General features: G+C 40.3%; 1 protein-coding gene across 4 annotated transcripts in view; it reads right to left on the bottom strand.

Annotated features, from left to right (window-relative positions):
• AGFG1 (ArfGAP with FG repeats 1) overlaps positions 1-14,825 on the bottom strand; it is a 36,863-nt gene extending 22,038 nt beyond the window's left edge. For 2 of the 4 annotated variants that reach the window (XM_075098776.1, XM_075098777.1), the window contains exons 1-2: positions 14,438-14,728; positions 5,020-5,113 (exon numbers count right to left, since the gene is read on the bottom strand). In XM_075098776.1, coding sequence (XP_074954877.1) covers positions 5,020-5,113; positions 14,438-14,604 — 261 coding nt within the window. In that variant the 5' untranslated portion in view covers positions 14,605-14,728. Of the gene's footprint in view, positions 1-5,019; positions 5,114-14,437 lie in introns of all 4 variants that reach the window. The other 2 variants (XM_075098778.1, XM_075098779.1) reach the window with 2 other exon arrangements.
• Between the last annotated feature and the right edge of the window lie 4,944 nt (positions 14,826-19,769).

Below are 19,769 nucleotides of genomic sequence, written 5' to 3'. Positions count from 1 at the left end.
GAAACTGTTTTTCCTAGAAAAACTGCATTTACCTGTCTTGTTTTCCACACACTATTTACATTTGTAGTCCAATAGTTTGAGTAATTACCCTTGTTTTCTGCTTTAACACAAAAGGAACAAAGAACTCATCCTATTCATTGCACATCTGGTAATCCACAAAACAAAGCTGACCAGAAAGGCTTCCAGTTTAAAACTCAGCCTCATAGTAACATTTCATGCCTTCAGGAGTTCTAGGCAGGGCTCAAAGGCAGACACGAACATAAACATACCTGTTTTCCACAGATGTTTAGCTTTTGGTTTAGTTTCTGGGTTTGTTGTCATGTTTTGGGGCTTTTTTTGTGTATGTTTTTACAGAGTCAGGAACATGGGGAAGGACAGGCACACTAAAAAACTGTAATGAAGAAAAAAAACCCTCACTCAGCAGCATCCATCAAATTTTGCAGAAGGCCTCTGACAATCTGCAATTTCAATTATTTGTATTTCAGTGCTAAATATTTCAGCTAGCAAACAACACTTTACCATGTCATAACTATTTCACTGATACAGATCTCCAGTGTGTGTGGGAAGAAGGATATGGGAGAGACAAAGGCCTTCTGCTTAGACAACACATTGAGCCACCATACTTTAGAAACTCCTGTTAGCATGGCTGTGCTAGTTAGAAATAATAAAAATTCAGTTGGGCAGCAAAATTAAGTTTTTGCTCATGAAGCCACCTTCTCTCATATGCAGTGAAGGCAGCACAGCAAGGAAAAGCTATCACAGGGCAAGTTCTTCTGCTGGTAGAAGCTGCATTTCAACTAGAAAAAACACCACTAGACCTACAGGAACAGAACACTTCTTGTTTAGACCCAGACATACCATTGCATAGAAATTACACTTGTCAGTCTAGTTTAAAAAGTTCTAATGAGATATTGCATTTCAGGAGTCTGGTAAATACCAAATTAGATTTCTTCTTCTGCCCCCCAATAAAACATCCTCAGTTATGCACCAAATGTAATGCTGACAGTGCAAAGAACTACAGATTACAACACAACAAAACTATGTTCCAAAACATAACACTCACCACAGGAAGAAGGATTTGGAAACAGTTCCCTTATGTAAGCAAGCTATAGCTTTGTTTAGTAATTCAGCACTTCTGATGTCAATATTATTCATTAATCTCTGTAGGTTAAAAGAATTTTATACCACCAGTATACTGATTTCGAAGCAAGTTTAGGTCCAGAAACTATAGCTGTTTTCCTAAGCACAGAGTCCAAGCTAGTAAATCCTTCTAATGAAGACATTGTTCTATACACAATCAGCTCATGTATCTCTATATCGCATTAGCAGAACCAGGGATGTACTACAAGGACACCTGACTGCACAGCGCATTCTGTCAGGACTCGGCAGCTCTTTCCAATCCAAGGTTTCTAGGGCATGTCTCGTATTAAAGCAGATTCTAGGAAAGCATTTTGGTCAGGCCAGACACCAGCTCTGAACAAGACCCATGCAGTTCTGCAACTGTAGGTTCTCCTGGAATTTAGAGTGGTAAGAAACACTTGCACAGGTACTATCAAGAGTCAGAAAGACTGGCACAAAACCAAAACTAAGCACTGATAAGGTAATTACAAGCAGCTGAGCATACCCACGTAGTATTCTATTCATTAGCTCAGGTAAACATGCTCTTTGCCCCCAGGTGAACAGATTTTTCCAAATCCGAGACTAACCAAATCATTTTCTTTCACCATATGCGTATTAGGCTATTTGTAAAGGTTCTAAAACATATGGAACTTTTCAAAAGTGTAGTAGAAAAGTTAACTTTGTAACTGGTTTGCCTCATAATACTATCTTTCAGCTTCAGGGGAAAGCTTCTGAATAAATATTCACAGCTATAACCGCAACATGAGATGAGTACCACCTCCACTTTCTGCAGTGAGTTCACTTTCTACTATCACTGCACTACTGAATCAGAGGCCTAATCAACATTAGCATCATTTGATTATGAGTATTCAAACAGAATCTTCTCCATACCACTCTCTCCTCATTATTCCTAACATGAAAATACAGTGTGAAAATACCTCTCTTCATGAAGATAATGAGGATGGGGAAAATCCTACCCAGTGAGTCAGAATTGCCTTTATCCTTCAAAAGGACTTCAGAAGGAGCTTAAGGAACATCAGCTTGAAGATGTCTCCATTCTTGCTGCAAAAGTGAGCTAACCCCAACATTACACAAAACCAGAGTCCGGACTTCTGTTTATAGTTGCAGATGAATAAGCAACACCAAAACACAGATGACTTCTAGTACAGTAAAGAGGTTTAAATCTGTATTTTAAGCAGTAAAAACTCATCCAAAAAAGAGTTCAAGTTACCTGTGCCAGAAAGACATTCCTTGGAGGTGTATATACTGGGAAGGAGATGGTGTCTCACACCTGAATAATCTCTTCCCAAAGCAGTTGCTTTGTGGAAGGCTTTCACTAACTGAATGTTTTACCCATGTCTGTCAAAGATGTCACTTTGTGACAACCGGGGAAAAATTATTCTATCAGAGATTAGGAATTTTTTTTAATTAATTAGATAACTTAGATAATTAGATAATCCTCATACAATACTCTTTGAAGGAGTGGAAAACTACTTCCTCTAGGAAGGACTCACCCCCACCTTAATAACTATTTTATCTCAGGGAAGCTTTCTTGCTGTCTTCCTTTCTATTCAGAACAAGCTCCCTGTTGTACACCATGATCTGCTCATCTGGAAGCAAGAAAGCTTACCACAGAGACCTTGGCCATGCTGGAGAAAGACTGGGAGGACAAAGTAGGAATGAGAGTATTTTACAAACTACAGAAAAATGGAAGTTAAACATACTAGACTGTAAAAGGTTGATTTATATATATATCTAGAGCTGCAGAATGGAAACAACTGAATGTTACAACACCTAAACCATTTAGTGACTGTAGAATATGGACGTGTGAAACGAAGTAAAGTTTTGGACAGTTCCATGTTTGAACAAGTTTATCCTAGAAAATTTCATTTCTTTATATACACAAGAGCCACCTATACTGAAAAGCAAGATAAGCAAAGAAGAAGTTTTTTTGTGAGGTCAGATGAACTTAATCAGCCCAACAGGTTATCTTATCTGCAGGTGAGTGTTCCAAAGTCCAGTACCAACAAGAGAAAGCAAAATGCTTATTAACTACTGCAACATACACTGTGACAAAGTGAAAACATGTTTAACTAAGTTTTAGATCTCTAACAGTGTCTAAACCAATATAATTTCTGTTCAGTATTTGAGCTCCTGTTAAATCTACCATCTGCGATTATAAATCTGTTCAGTGTTACTTCAGAATTAAGGCAATGCACTGCTATCCAATAACCCAAAATTAAACTTAGGACACCTTCATTTATGAGGTAACTCATTTAAATCATTGCAAGACTTTAGAGGAATAAGTACTAGAAACACAAAGACCCCTGCTTTTCAAACATAGTATAGCATTGGAGAGACATGAATTTTTTTATGTCAATACTAAATCATGTATCAACTAAATCATTATGATTGGCAGACTAGTCAGGTCTGTAATGAGAAGGACAACTATACTAATAGGGGATCACTTAAGGCTTCAAATCAGTGAAAAATGAAACCAGTAGCATTCTCTAGCCATTGCAGATTCAATGAAAAACTGAATGAAAACAGATGCGGGGGGGGGGGGGGGGGGGACACACACACATTTTCCTTTACACTTGTGAAGCTTAAAGCAAAGTTTGAGTTTACAATCTAATCTTATGGAAAGAGACTCCAACATACTATATTGAAATCCATGAAAGATTTGTTATTATTCTCCCTGTGCAAAAAGTCAGCAATATGCTATATGTGTATATACACACATATGTACATACATATATACGCAATGTTATACAGCTTTAACATGCCAAAACAATTTAAAAAAACAGTCAGAGCCATTAAGAGTATTTTATGATGTCTGGAGGAGTTTAGACTTTGTTGTAGACATGTCTAGAGGAATCATCCACTAACAGTCATTTCAACAAATAACACACATTTACCAGGACAGAAAAGGAAATTGCTGCTTCTATTTTCATTCTTCAACCTGACAGTTATGAATGGGCCAAGCTTAAGAACGTCATGTATCAGCATTTTCGCTAACGATGGGATTTATCTCTACAAAGCTTCACAAGAACACGTTGATAAGACAGTCTGTAGCCTACAATCAATAGTTCTAAAACAGAATACAGATGCAAACAAAGTGAAATAGAACTTTTTCTAATTCAGAACCAAAGAAAAAGCTTCCTCTAAAATCCTCAATGCTATAGTATGGTATTAAAATATAAACACATCATCCTCAAATTGAGGACAGCAATAGCCACGTCCAGGATCTATGTGCTCCATGTGTCCCCACAGAGCCAATCCAACATTTACCTCAGATTTAGTTTTCATCTATTAAAAAGACCAAAAAGGCAGTATGCTAGAACTTCTTGTCTTCAAAGATGCCCAAGCCACTCTAAACATAGACACTTAATAGATAATAATCCTTAGATGAAAAAAATTCTCCCTTTCCCTGCTGTCTTCAAGAACCTTCAACACTGATATACTTTCATTAAAGAAAGAGGATGTTGAGACTACTAGAAGACTTTAACATCTACTCTGAAGAACTACAGCTATAAGCAACAAATTTGTTTTTGTCATGGTATGCTCTTTCAGGAAACTCTGCTGTAGTCAGTCTCAAGGTCTGGGCTTGCAAGAGAAAAAACCAACACAGATGCATGTTGCCTTACGCAAAAGCTAGAGAAAAACTAATTCAGAAACACTGATCATATGAATCTAGATTGTCTGGGCAATAACATGTAGCTTTATGGTGATAAGCTACCCAAGTGAAACAAGCTCTTTAGAAGCATCACTTCAGACGATGTTGGCTTCAAAATACTTCTTTTTTCCACCAAAAAGCCAAGTTTTCCTTAAGTAGTGTTTTAAAGTTTAATTTAATATTAAAGTGCCCAAACCACTTGATATTCTCCAAATGATACTTACTTCATTTCCATGTTTCTGCAGAAATTCTATTTCCTGTTGTGTGAAAGTAGTCATTGAAATTGACTTCACTCTGTGGGGTGGATTCAAGCCCCGTCTAAAAGAAGAAGCAAGAAGTATTTAGTCAGTATTCAGGAAATCTGTCATTATACATTTATAATGTTCAAAGTGATTGTAAGTCAGTTTTAAACTCAGGCGCCATCTCTGTAAAATGCACTCATTTAGGTACTGCTAAAGAACTTAAGGCTGTGTAAGCTCACCTCAAAATAGCATTCAGCATGCAAAGTCTAACTGAGCTTTCAGGGAGACTAACTGCACAGGGCAACTCATTCTGATCCTTTCTATTGAAATTTATGAAAGCATAATTAGACTTTTTTAGAAAATGCTAAACTAGTTCCCCAAACTTGTTCACCTTTGCCTCTACCTTTCATCTCTCAGTCTTGGGCCCCTCTGTTGTAGTTTTCTTTCCCACCAACTCCTCCCTCACTTCAGTCTATTCTTACTACAACTTCTACCCAACAGCTAGATTTCTTCAAGCTGAACTCCCCAGCTCAGGTTCTTTCTTCTCTTGCTTTAACCCATGCTTCCTGTTTCCTCCCAACACCCTTTTCTAGTTTACTTTTTGCCCCTCCATTCACAGGTCGGTCTGTTTTCCTCCTCCTGAACACTACACAAGCAACAGCAACAAAAGCAAAAAGACAGTGGTTTTATTGTGCTCCTGAATGAGAGATACCATCACTAATGCAATAGCTCAAATCTTCCGCAGCTCTGCCTTAAGCAAAGACTGGCACCATTCTCACATTCACACCAGACTGCTGCAGCAGAGCTAACAGAAACTCAAGTCACTTATGCTGCCAAAGCCTGACATTGTCAAACCCAGTTCAGTCAAAACCTGCAAGCATAGAGAAAAATCCTGCTGAGCAACAGTGCCAGTGTAAGAAAAAGCTTGCTTTCTTTTCAAGCTTTTTCTTTAAGTACATGCTAACTACTGCTTTTGCCCACAAATACTTACAATTAAAATCAAGCCCTGTTTTGCTCAATGGAAACAAAAACATTACATCCCACACACACCAAACAGTGGAGACGCTAACTCAGGCAATACAATGGGGTTAGTTTAACACTCAAGTTAATCAGGCCTGGATTTTTGCGATACCATCTTAAAAAAAATAAATATACATTAACTATGAGATATCAAAGAACACAAAATTCTGTGGTTATGCATATGAGAAGAAAGTTTCCTGAAAGGAAGTTGGGGGAAAACTTTCCAGGGATGTAATACAGGGCTAACAAATTGCTGACAAATCAACTGATGAGATTTAGCTTTATTGCTTATTTTTGTTACTTCACTGTAATTATAAATATGCTACAGATTGCTTTTAGGAATAAAAAAGATAATTGACATCCAAGTTAAGATGACTAGTAGTGATTGTTCCAAGAACGCTAACTATAAATTAAATTGTTATTGATCAAAACAGTGAACGGCAAAAAACTGGTGTTCCAAATAAAGACTTTCTATTCAGCTTTCAAATATTTTTAGTACTTTGAGTTTCTAAGTACAATAAGAAAAAAATTGTTGTGTATTTAGCTTGCAAATTCACCTTGACACAGAAATTCACACTGTACCTGTAAGACGACAATTCTGATTCTGTGTTAAAAAAATTTCCACATTTTTAGTTAAGACTTGGATACTGATTAGTATACTAAACAGTAACATTTTAGCCTAAGTTTCATTAAAAAAATAGATTTAAGATCCTCAATATCTGAAACCCTTGGATAAAAATACATTGCATTTTGCCAAGAAATGCAATGAACTTAAGAGTAGCTTAAAAACAGAAGTCATATACAAACCTATTGGCATATGAGAATTAATTTTACAGAATGCTATTTGCTTAAGCAAATTTTTCAAATCTGAGCATCTAAAATTAGACTCCATGGTTCAGCACCTCGACAAGGCGGCAGAAGTTTTAAGGTTATGAGAGAGGTTTCAAGGGAGTTTATTCAACTCAACCATCAGCAAATTTATTTCTTGCTGCAAAGTTTAAATTTAATGCTAAATTGAAAATAGCAATTTAACATCTTTCATCTAGTTGTAAATCAAATCCACATCTACATCACAAATAAACAATACTTATTTAAATACTCTATTATTTTCTAAGATTTTTTTAACTACATAGTAATTTTAAGATGATGCAACTTCAAAAAGTCTTCAAGAGTTCTATGCAATTAAAATTCATTGTTTCAGAACTGGTGCTAGTATTAGATGTAGTTGTTTGGGCTTTGGCAGGTTTTTTGTGTTTTTTTGTTTGTGTTTTTTTAAACACCTTCTTGGTCTGTGCATGTGTAATTATATTTCACTAAGTGACACTGTAGAACTGCATATTAAGTGACAGCACAGAAACAAAGATGGCATCGGCCTGGCACTTCGCATAAATATTCTCCATCAAATATTATATGATAATCACTGTTCCCTTGCTTCTACAGTAAAAATAAAAGTGGTTCTGTCTACCTTAGCCTGTTCAGTTTAGTCTCCTCCTATTAAGATACACAGATACTTGTAAACTATTTAATGACTATTTTAAAAGCTTGGGTTATTCACTAACACATTCACGTTTTTCAGCACAGGCAGTATATCTTAACTTTCATGCTATCTCCTGCTGGAAAATAATTTTTACAAGAAGTATAGTTCAAGTGCTATACTGTACCTGTGTTTACAATTTAAAGGCACTGCACAAATTATTTAAGCCGTATCTACTCTACATTGATCTACAAGGGCTCTTCAAAGCATTTACATCAGCAAACACATATCTTCAGTTCTGTTAAGCAGCAACATTACACGTCCTTAAAGCATAGACTAGATTTTGTTTAGGCTAACTAGAGACTTCCTACATGCCTCTCTCCGGTGAAGACTGCTCTAGAATTCTAAGGTTCAAGTTATAAAGTTCACCGATTTACACATTGTATCTATGATGTGGGATAAGATGAATTCTCATTTCTTTTACACCCTCCTGCTGAAGGAGGAAGACATGCCCCACTCCTAAAGGTCAGATCACACCACAAAAGTGTCAGATGGCTTGTGTTATGAAACACAGCATGTCACCACATCAGTGGTCCAGGAAGATGGGAAATCCTGAACATAACTTTAATAACCATAAATGCAAAATCAACTATCAAGCTGCAATGCTATATGTACATGTAATTTTTATGTTTATTTTACATGGCAAGGGGTGGGGGAAAGCCTATGAAAAACCTCCTCTTATGCTAAACCAGTGCAAGAAGTCAGACTGGTACAAGGAATTCAAGTCAAGAGGCTGTATTACGCAGCATACGAATACAACCCAAAACATAATGCGTTATGTTCCTTAGATAAATTACTTTGACTCTACCATTAGAACAACTAAAACCCTGGTTTTTTTATGATTTCTAACTAGCATGAGCCACTTTCTAGTCAGTTCATGGGTCTAATGTTATTGGATCTCCCTAAAACAGAGCAGTTGTCAGATTTATGAAGCAGAACTCGAGAAGCAAGCTGAAGTACTAAAGCTACTCTTACTTCAAAATCCTAAGATATTTTTTACCCTTCCTTACCTACAGAGGTTGCTTGATGACCCAAATGATTCAGAAATAACTCATCTGCATATGGGGGAAGCTTGCTGGCAGACAGCCAAGTACAGTTACACCTTATGAAGGATTAACAAACCTTTTTTATAGGAAAAAACAAGCTACCACTTGCTTTGTTTGTTTCTTTCAATATATTTGACAAGTGTTTTGCACAGTTCTAGCACTTTGCAGTATTCCCTATTTAACAGTAGAGAAAATGGATTACAGTCCTAAATTTAAATTGACGCTGAACAAATACTTACAACCTGTACCCGTGCAGCGGTACCAGTTACTCCTTTTTCTACTGGAGTTCCGAGGAAGACAGCAACCAAATGCGACCTCAGCGCTTAATCCACATCACAGCTATCTCCTAAGAGGCCTTGGGGAAGATGACCGAGTATGACTATTCCACCATCTGCTCTTATCCAGCACACCAAAGCTGGAACATCCCACATGTAGATCCCACTCATCGCTGCCAGCTTCTTCATGCTCATCAACAGTTATTTCTGTGGAATAGCACTGTGACCAGAACTTCTAGCTATGAAACTATCTTCCACTGACCCTCCACAGAATCAGTCAGCCCGACCTTCTAGTGACAGAGCCTATCATAGGGGCAGGTACAAGGAATGTGAGCAGAACATGAGATCTCTCTCCTTCAGAGAACACTGTTAAAACTGGTGCTGCCACAAACAAATAAAGCTTTAAGGCCACTGATGCAAGATTCTGAAGTCTGGCGACTGAAATATTAAACACTCAAAACACTGTCAACCAGCACTGAATGTTTGTTACTACCATAATTTAGTAGCAAATTATGGTTGAACTTGTGATTGTTGGCAGAGCAGCCATTCCTGCACTCATCTCAAACAAACATTGGCAAAGTTGTTGAAGGCGAGGGTAGAGAAAAAAAAAAGAGTGGACTCCGCTGGGATAGAGGGTCCCTTCATGGGAGGAATGGTGGGCAGATGGCTACTCAACACCACTAATGCCCCCCTGTATCAGATTCTAACACTATCTGAAGTCTAAGCCAGCAAAATCTGATCCCTTAAGAAGCAGGAAGTTAATGAGGCAAGTCAAATGCCAAGCCATCGTAGAGCACCTACATCCCCAGGTGTCTGGAAAACAAGTTTTAAAAAACCCGATGTTACAGCATTCATTATTATTTCTATGCTACTGTTATTAGCAAAAGAGAATATAAGCAGTACTGGCCATTGCTGATACTTGTAGGCCTCCCTGGAGACCCTCCACCATCTCACAAGCTCATTTATTTTTAACAGCAAAAAGCTCACATACACACTTAGAAGGACAGTCAAGGCTAATTTGACTTTTTTTTCTAGGAAAAACACCAAAACACACAAACCCCAGAAACAAAACAAAAAACCCATCCTTTCTGAACTGCATAGTATTCACTGTGGTATAGACATTTCCTTTGCTCTCCAGCCATGACACTGAAAGCAAGAAATACAGTAATATAGGAAATACGCTTGGAAAAAATACATATACACACACATGTATATAACACATGGAGCCATTTTCCAAACATGGTCCAAAGGAAAAAACGGGACTGGTAAGTCATGCCAACACAGCCAAAATCACCTTCGCTTTAACACTAGACAGTTTTCATTTTTGCAGAGCTTCTTTTGAGGAAAGGGACAATAATTCACCACCATTGCAAAGACTTATTTTTAGTCTGTTACTAGTATCTGCCATCAAATACTCCCATCTGGCTGACACAGAAGTCTCTTAGCCAGGAAAATTTTAAATTTAAAATTTCAACTAGGAATATCATAAGCAGCCAAAGGAAGGCCACATGATCCAATAATTGTAAGAAATAGCATAAAAGGGCTTCAGCATTCCGCACAGCGACCGTATGTTCTAAACATTCTTTGTTGCTCCTTCCTGACACAAGCCAGAAGTGCAAACATCTGAACAAGAGACTTCCTCAGTAAGTTGGGAGAGTAAAGAGGGCACCAGTGAGGGAAAGGGTAGAAAGAGTGTCCTAACTATCACAGCATTAAAAAAAATATATTTAAAAAGTCAAGATTAAATACAAAATTTCCATAGTACGAAACATGTGGAAGTGGACTCTTAAGTCAAACAGCAATAGTTTCCATTCAAGAATTTAAAGACATGTTAATTTTATGGAAGTTAGGAGCAGGCTGACCAGGAGTGGTACAGAAGTGCTTGAAAGCAAAGATATGCATAGACAGCTGAGAAGTAAGATAGAGAGGCCTCTGATAAGACAAAGGGAAGGATGTCACTGTCAGCAGGACACATGGTAGCATCCAGAGACACAACAGACATAGCTACCAACGTAATCCTTTGAACCAAAGGACTTCTGACAAACCAGAGGAATCTCTCTGCCAACATTTCCTGAGATGCGGTTTTGCTATAATAAAGAGGAGTCTTCTGGTTTGCTATTACCATAATACTTGGCCTGAGAAGACTGATCCTCTAGAGCATCTCCTCCCACTCTCGGGAAAGAGGAAATTGTCTGTATATTTCTACACATCCTATATTCTTGTCCAACACCAAAAAGTTGAATTAGGCACAGCTTGTGTGATACTAGTGTGCTTCCCTCCCCCCACTTCCAAAGCGAACAGGGAACAAGCAGAGGTATTTTACCAGGAAGCCACTATCCACACCACTATCCATGAACCTTCTCCTGCATGCACCATGTTGCACAGCAAAACTTTTGGTCTAGTAAACCCAATCTGATGGGAAACTTAAGACTTAGGTATTACAGAAAAGGACCTCCTCCATGTTATTCATTCTTTTAACTTGCCAAAACTCACCTTCATCACTAAAATCAGAAAGATCTTTTTAGCAGAGTCACTAGTTCTTTCATTTTTAGCAGTATTTGAATAAGGGATACATACTATTTTTGGAAACAGTTAAGAAAATTGTATTTTTTTAAAGCCAGATCTAGTAATAAATAGTATCGCTCTCTTTCTACACATAGAATCATTCCTGGAAATTTATGATGGATCCAGAATGAAGGTTTGGGTTTGAATAGACTGTCCTTACTAGGGCAGTGAATAAACACTGCAGAAAACTTTTAAAATCTGAAGTCTAACTTTTTTTTTTGCAAGTTTAGAGTTAACCATACTTAGAACAACATGCCTGTCTAAGACTGATGTTAGCAACCACTTTTAATTAATTAAGTAACCTTTCTGAAGGAGACTTGTTAATGTACTAGTACTTCAACCTTGCATTGGGCACTTCATACTTGAAAGAACTGGTCAACTCGACTCCAAGAATACTTCCTGTACCAGATTAGAAAAAATTAATTAAAACAAGAAGCAATGCAAGTCCTTCACATAGCATACAAACAAGATGAAGTAATAAGATTATTAAAGCCTTACAGTAAAGAAAGTATTACAAGGTAGAATGTAAGCAGCCATTAAGCACTACAGAAGCAGCAGTACTGTTACACTTATTTGCCATTATGTGGTTTCTTCCCAAGTAATTTCCCTCCACTGTGGAATTCTACAGTGAAAAGCATTTGGAAATAAGTTGCATGAAGGACTATTCTGATAGACGTGTTAAAAATAACAGTTTCTAGTTATGAGACAGACACAACCTATCTCTACACTAAGTCTCATCGCTAACAAAGATATTCCACTGGCTAGGTTCTAAGGTGTTAACCAATACATATGATCTTGCACACAAAATTTATGAAAGCATTTCCAAATCAACATGAAAGAACAAGCCCAAATTTATTTCAAAAGAAAGCTTTAAGTCCTCTTAAGTCCTCTACTCCAGCTTTAAGGGTAGGTGTTACTAGCTGCAACAACGAAAAATGTTGTTTGAGGTTTCTTTTTTATAGCAATTAAAAATCACTGCATATTTAGAATGAAAGAGCTATTTGCTTTTTATGAGAATAACAATATATTAACAACTGTTATTCAGAAAAAGTCCTCCTCCTCCTTTAAGCATGTTAACATCCAAATGATGGCCAACTTAACAGCCAGCGACAGCTGTCCCCTGCTTACTAGCTGTTTCACCACATCTACATCCTTTTGGTTACTGTAAATTGGACTATGGACTTAGTAGTCCATACCTCCCAGCCAACAGATAGAAGGAACGAATCCCACGGAACCCACATTAAACATCTCTGCAGCACTCACAATATATTTGTCTATTAAGGTCAAGAAACTTGAAAAATAAAGGAAAATATTTTCATGAAGCAGGTTTATCATGCTGTCAGTTTAACCAGTAAGAACACGTGCAACCATTAAATAAGCTCTGTGCAGTAGCTTAAAATAGTTTCACATGCCAGCACAAATAACAGTTTGCTAACAGAGCAAACAATAGCCAGAGCTGGCTGATTAAGTAGCACATATATGTCAAAAACTAGAGTCTCTTTTCAGTTCCACAACCTGAATGCATTTTGTGTATTTGCATCAAGCCTGTTCAAAAGTCTACACTAAGTAGAAGTTAGAAGGAAAAAAACCCCAAGACTAATTAGCTGTCTAGTAATATAAAAGGCAGCTTGTTCCATGTAAATTCAGCAGAGAACTAACATGTTTGCTTTGGTTTGAATCTCAATATAATTACCAACCTTGTTCTAAGACACCAGATCTTACTTGGAAGGCCTGTGCGGGGTACTTAGTCCTTCTTAGTACGGGGACAAAAAGTAGTTCAGGCTCCTGAATGTCTTTTATGAACTCAAACCCTTACAAACACAAGCCTGTATCCTCGGACATACTATTTATTACCCACTTTGGCCTCTCTCTGATTCTGCTCCATTCCATAAGCACAAGACCACAGAAACATGAACAAGCAAACAGATTTAGTTACAGGAACAGTAATGCTGAAGACAGTAGGGCTTGTTCCCCCCCCCCCCGAGTTATGCATATGTAACTGAGCTTCAGAACTGACTGATCTCAGCTCTTAGTTCATAGACACTATCGCGGAGGAGGAAGGGTGGAAAAGGGAGGAGTGGAGGGGAGGCCCATGCAGGAATGAGGAACAGGAAAAATGCAATCCACTTTATCAGCGCCAATCCCTTTCTAAGGTTTATATATATAGCTTGTAGGAAGTAACAGATCCAAGAAAAAACCTTCTACTCCTTTTCTGATCAAGTATATTGAACTATTAAGGCTAGAGTTTATCCTCTAAGCTGGAGCTTAAAGAGTTATCTTACAAACTACTGCCAAGAACAATTTGATACACAAAAGGCGAGGCTGGTGAGTTAACATTATAGTAAGATTTTTGAACGTTAAGCTCGGCGTTCACGACAGGGTTAGTCTCCCCGGCGTCTTCAAGAGTGCCACGAAAGTGAACCGCTCAGCCACGTGCCCCCTTCCCTTCCCAAAACGGTTCTCCAAACGCTTAATTAACGGCACCTTCGATGACTTCCAGGGGAGTGGCGGTGCTCCCCGCTCCCCGAGCCCGCCGAAGGCAGACGCTCGCACTCCCTACGTGCGGGGAAACACCTCACCAGCAGCAGCCGCAGGACGAGCCCCGGGCTGCCGCTGCCCGGCCCCGCACACACACCCGGCTAGCAACCCGCACCGCCGGGAAGCCCCCCTGGCTGCCCCCCGTCCCCGGGCAAGCCCCCGCCGCGGCTGCCCGGCACAGCCCTGCGGCAGGCAGGAAGGGCAAGCCCATGGGGGGAGCGGCCGGCGCAGCGAAGCCAGAGGCGAGGAGCTCCAGCCCCAGGAGCCGCCGCCCCCGAGCAGAGGCGTCTCCCGGCGGCGAGGCGAGCCCAGGGGGCGGCGGCGGGCAGGGGTCCCCCCGCGGCACCGGGGCCGCCCTCCCACCCAAGCCCCCGGACCGGCCAGAGGAAGGCAAGCCGAAGGCCGGCACCGGCCGCACTCACAGGATGCCGGAGCAGGAGGTGCACACGAAGCTGCCCACCGTCATGTCGGTGTAGGTGGGGCCGCGCTGGTCGCAGTCGAAGCACTTGCGGTTGGGCGGGAGGCTGCTCATCTCCCGCAGCAGCTTCAGGTGCTTCTCCTCCTGCTTCCGCTTGGCGCTGGCGGCCATGGCCCCGCCGGCGAGGGGACGGCCCGGCACGGCGCCGGGCCCCGCTCACAGCCCGACGGCGGCGGTGGCGCTCCGGGGCCCGGCCGGCGGGAAAGGGGGCCGGGGCGGGGGGAAGGGGGGGGGGGGGGGAAAGGAAGGGGCGGGGAGGGCAACCGGCGCCCGCCGAGGAGCCGGGGCGGGAGCGCGGTCGCCGCTCGCGCCGGCCAGCGGCACCGCGAGAGAGGGCGGGAGGGGGCGGGCCGGGAGAGGCCGGCGGCGGTGCCAGGCCCGGGGCGGCTGAATGACGAACCCAGGCGGAACCTGCGCGACACCTTTATGAGATCAGCGAAAGAGATGGCGGCGGAGCTGAACGCGCTTCCCCGGGGGCAGCGCCCCCTCTCGGGTGGGAGGACGCACTCCCTGCGCGACCGCCGCCGCCCCGGTCCGGGGGCCAGGACACAGCGAATGCCGCCGTCGCCCCCCACCCCAGCGCTCCCACCGCCCCCGGAACAGGACGGCCCTCCCCTCCAAACGCCTGGAAAGCCCGTCACGGGAGCTCGCGAGAGCGGGGGCTGAGGAAGGTGGTCTTGGAGGAGGCTCAACAAAGCCTCGCCTAAGCTCCCGGGCGGGAAGGTTTCACTGGGGGGGCTGCAGTGTGGCGCCCGGGGAACAGGCTGGTGGCCGTGGTGCTTCCCGAGGGCCCGGGTGTACACTTAGTGCGATTTTCACAAGGCAGCGGGATTTGTGAGGAGGACGTTGTTATGCGTCTCTTTTTCGTAACGGAGATGAAAAGCGCTGAGTTTCCCCTTGGGAATTTGGCTGTCGGTGCCCGGCTGGACGCTTTCCTCATCAAAGGAAAGAAAACAGAGCCAGCAGTCACGTATATCTGCTGATATCCTTGAGGAACCCTTGGCTCTGCCTTGAACTCAAATCTGCCGCTGATCTACAAAATATGCGTTTGTTCCTTACAAAGGTGCCTAAAGGAATATTCTTCAACAGAGCACAAAATATTCTGATAGAAAAAAGAAATTCAGTGTACTTTATCGGTGATTTAATTTGCAAAACTTCCTGGCAACACTGATTAAAATATTTTAAGGTTAAATGACTCCCAATGCTGTCTATTTAAGGTCAAGTTTTGCACTTGTGACATCAGTGTATATGTTAGCACTAGCTTTTGTAGTAGGAGCAAGATCTGATCTGCTGTATTTTCCTCATAGTTCTAGTTATAAAAAAATGTAGGACTAGGTGTTCAGCATCAGTAGTTTGGCATTCCTCTGATTCCTCTGGATGTGCTGATTTACATGAGCTGATCAACCAGTCCTAAGTTTTAAACCCAGAGTATAATGCACAGATTTCAAATTTTCCTGATATGGATGGCAGGAGTTGTTAATACTGAAAAATCAACATCAGGAAATAATAAAATAATCACAAATGCTTAAACAGCATTCTTAAAACTAAACATGAAATATTTCCAGTCTTGTAAGGACCAAATTCTCACTGCTTCCTCTAATTTTTCACTTCTCTCTGAAATGCTGACATTCTTGTTTTTCAGAAGTTTTCAATTTTTTTGCCTTGTAGAAAACATGCTAACATTGGAGATTTGCCAATGACCTAAATGACCTAAAGTAGATGACCTAAATTTAGAAAAAAAAAGTTTAAAGGTTAAAAAACAAGGTTTTTTTCCTGGAAAATACTTTGGAGAGCAATGATCGGCCACACCACCTGCTGCAGCAGAGAGTTGCTACATACAGTTGGGTTTTGCTTCATCAAGAGTCAAAGGTGCTTTGTAACTGAAGCAACAATGTCCAACTTCAATTACTTGTGTTGCAAACGTGCTTACTTGAATAGTTCTTCATAAAAACAATATTGTTGTCATTGAAGTTGTCATTAAAAGGTGGAACTGAGCTCCCAGGGAAAATCCTGGTACTGTTTAAGTCAATCATGCAGATCAATAGGAGTCTAATGGATTTCATATTACTCTAGAGCAGGCTCTAATTTCCTTCATGAAAAAACAGTACTGACATTATTCATGGTCAGCCCCAAGATGGATTTATGCTAGTAGATAAATGACCTTTATTAACATTAATTTGGTTTAGAAATCACTTTTTAAAAATGCCAAGTCTCTCCATTCTATCTCTTATAAAGCCAATTTACCCCAGCAAACTGCATAAAGAGACTTCAGAGGGTTGTGAGGATACACCCTTCTACAAATATGCATAAGCTCTCCAAGATCTGGATTCTTCTAGAGACTGTGAGCAGATCTGCTCCAAATCTTGGGTTCCTACAATCAAGCATCTAAATCTCACCATCTTGTTTCTCATAGGAACCAGTGCTTGAGAAATACAACTACCTATGTATAAATGCATTACACTGTTGACTTATATAGGTCTGAAAATTGGCTGTGTTAGCTTCCAGCCCTGTTTCACCTCCCCGCAAGCAATAATGTAACTTGGGCTGCTCTTCTACTCCCTCCCTTTCTATTTTTTTGTTCCTCACAGCTAGCATTAATTTACTCAGAACAGATGGCTTGTGTTTTGCTAAATTAGTAAGAGGGGAAAAAATCAATGAATAAAACCTCTACTCTTCAGCTTTACTCTTTGGTTTTCTTTGCCTGATATATTCTTCTGTTCCTCTACCCTAGGACCGGAACTTCCTTTCCAACAGCTCCTCTGTCCAAATTTGTTCTTCATTCTCTCCTCCTAACGACCAGACTTTTGTGGTTGGAAATATACTGGCCAGCTGTTTATTCTGGAAGTGCTTAATCCCTGCTGCACCTGCTACAGTTTTTAGCATTAAAATTAATGTCTTAACAAGAGGTAAAACAATGATTCCCTATGCTTGCAACATAAAAAACAGAACTTAAAAGTTAGCCCAGTCATGGGTAATAATATCTGAAAGTCGTTGCCTCAGTAAGCCCTTAAATATGGGCTAATAGGGTATAAATCATAATATACAAGCACATAATCTAGGGGACTTATTGTCAGGACCAAAAGAAATAAGAGTCTAAGAACGTACATTTGGGAGATGAATAAGACATTCTCTGTTTGTCACTAGGATTGAGGTCAATAATATCCATTTTAAAGCAATTAACCCAGCAGGCTAAGTGACACGAAAATTATCGTGCTGAAAGACTAATGGGCTATTAAATCCATCTTGCTTCACTACTGATGGGCACACAAAATTAATCCTGGGATTAGGTATATCGGATCTGTGGTAAACGGCTACTGCAATATTTGTATCTGAAGGGTTTTCTGAAAATGCTAAAAGAGAACACGGCAAGTGTATCTGGCAGGAAGGCTCACTGATATGCTCTATTAAAGACTCAGTCGACTGAGTAGAAACTAGTGTGTCTGTGCCTGGCCTTATTTAAGCAGTAGCTTTTTGTTAATGAATAGATATATTTTAGTAAGAGAGCAAAACAAGAGAAAGCCATAGTAATGTTTATATAAATCATGATTAATTGTTGACACTTATTTAAAGCTAGAAAATGTAACTGCAGGAAATGGTCAGACAAATATGACTGAATTACAAAACTGTTTTTATTTGAAATTCCATTTCCCTTTGACATTTCCCACCCACTGCTGTGACATTAACATAGTAGAAAAGGTAAATGATCGATAGCCTCGCCTTTACCCATAACAGCTGTTGGTAGGAAACAGAACTCACAATAAAGAGCAAGCCACAGCCATAGCAGCTTGGGTTTTTGTAATGCAGAAGTTAGTGGTCTTTATTTTTTCCTTTTTAAATGTCAGGTTTTATTAGTGTGACATACACCTAATTTGTTTTGAGTAATGTCACGTAGGAAGTGATTTTCAGCCACCACAGCAATGAAAGTCTGAGATTCAAAGCCGAAATGCTGGCTCTGAGGATGACGTGGAGGCGGTTCCAGGTATGGGGTGAGAGACGCAAAAACAAGAGCTAGCAGAAGAGCAGGAAATATCAAAAAGACCAAAAACATAGACAGAAAAAGCAGTTCTTCTCTAGACTCTTCCTTCAACAGTTTATGGCCTATCTACTATGTCTTTATTACTAGAATAGCTTTTACAGTTTCCAAGTGAGACAGACTGAAGCTGTGTAGAGCCAGGTATCAGGCATTCATAGCAAGACGCGTACTCTCCTTGCTGCAAAGTAAACTAGAATTTTCCTGTTAATCTGAACAAACCAGACAGGTTTCAAGAAGAGGACCATAAAAGGTGTAGAATGCCTTTCTGAAGTTAACACAACAGACCAACATCAGAGGCGGTTAAAAAGCCTTAAGTATCTATCTTTCCCCTTAGCTTGATGTTCTGCTCTTGGTGATGATCGCTAAGAATGATTGTCAATAATAATTTAGATGGGCTTCTTGCAGTCATTAGTTTGAGTGGAAAATTTGAATTGCAATGAATCAACCAGTGACATCCTAAAGTTAGTGTTGTTAAAAATATGGTTCTTTTTGTCTGAATTAAATCTATTACCTTGCAGTTCAGTTCAAGCTATTTGAAGTTTCTCAATGGGAAGGACTGAGATTTCCTGGATGGACTCCCAGGTAGCACTAGTTATCCTGTACACCTACTTCTCTTCAGTTTTTCAAGTTAACTAAACTATTAACATCTCTCTCATGGAAATACACTCATTGGGCTTTCTTCATCCTCTACTTCTGTTTTCTTCTAAAGAAACTAAGAAAATGAAATAGAAATCCATTGATAAGATAAAAAAAAAAATTCTGTTATTGATTTTTAGCTGTTTAGAAAGCAATTCAGAAGAGTGAGCAGCTCCTGCATTACTTAAATTGTGCTTACAGTTATTAACTAAACACTGTGCTCTCCTGGCTGGCCTGGAACTACTAGGGGACCTTGTGAGCCTGTCTTGCCTAAGATTACAATTGGTTTACTGCCTTAAGATTTACAAGCTCCTTTGGGCACTGTCCTCGGTGAAGAACAGATTTTATTATTTTTCAGTGAGGGGGTTTTGAGTGCAGGATTTTCCCAGCTCACTGTGTAATCCAGTCTAGTTCAACAGGAGGTTTTCATATCCAGGGAGGACATTTCAGCAGATTGACTTGTTCCAAAGGTACAGGAATTTTTCGTTTTTTCATTTTTTCGTTTTAGTCATAAGTTTTGGTAGCTCAGGAGGCATTATTCTCTTCGTGCTTTCTAGCTTGGTCAGTGATGTTAAAAGGTTATCAATATTTCAACCTTACCCCTTTA

The sequence above is a fragment of the Phalacrocorax aristotelis genome, chromosome 7 (genome assembly GCF_949628215.1).
Source record: "Phalacrocorax aristotelis chromosome 7, bGulAri2.1, whole genome shotgun sequence".
NCBI lineage: Eukaryota > Metazoa > Chordata > Aves > Suliformes > Phalacrocoracidae > Phalacrocorax > Phalacrocorax aristotelis.
This window is presented reverse-complemented; position numbering and strand designations above follow the sequence as displayed.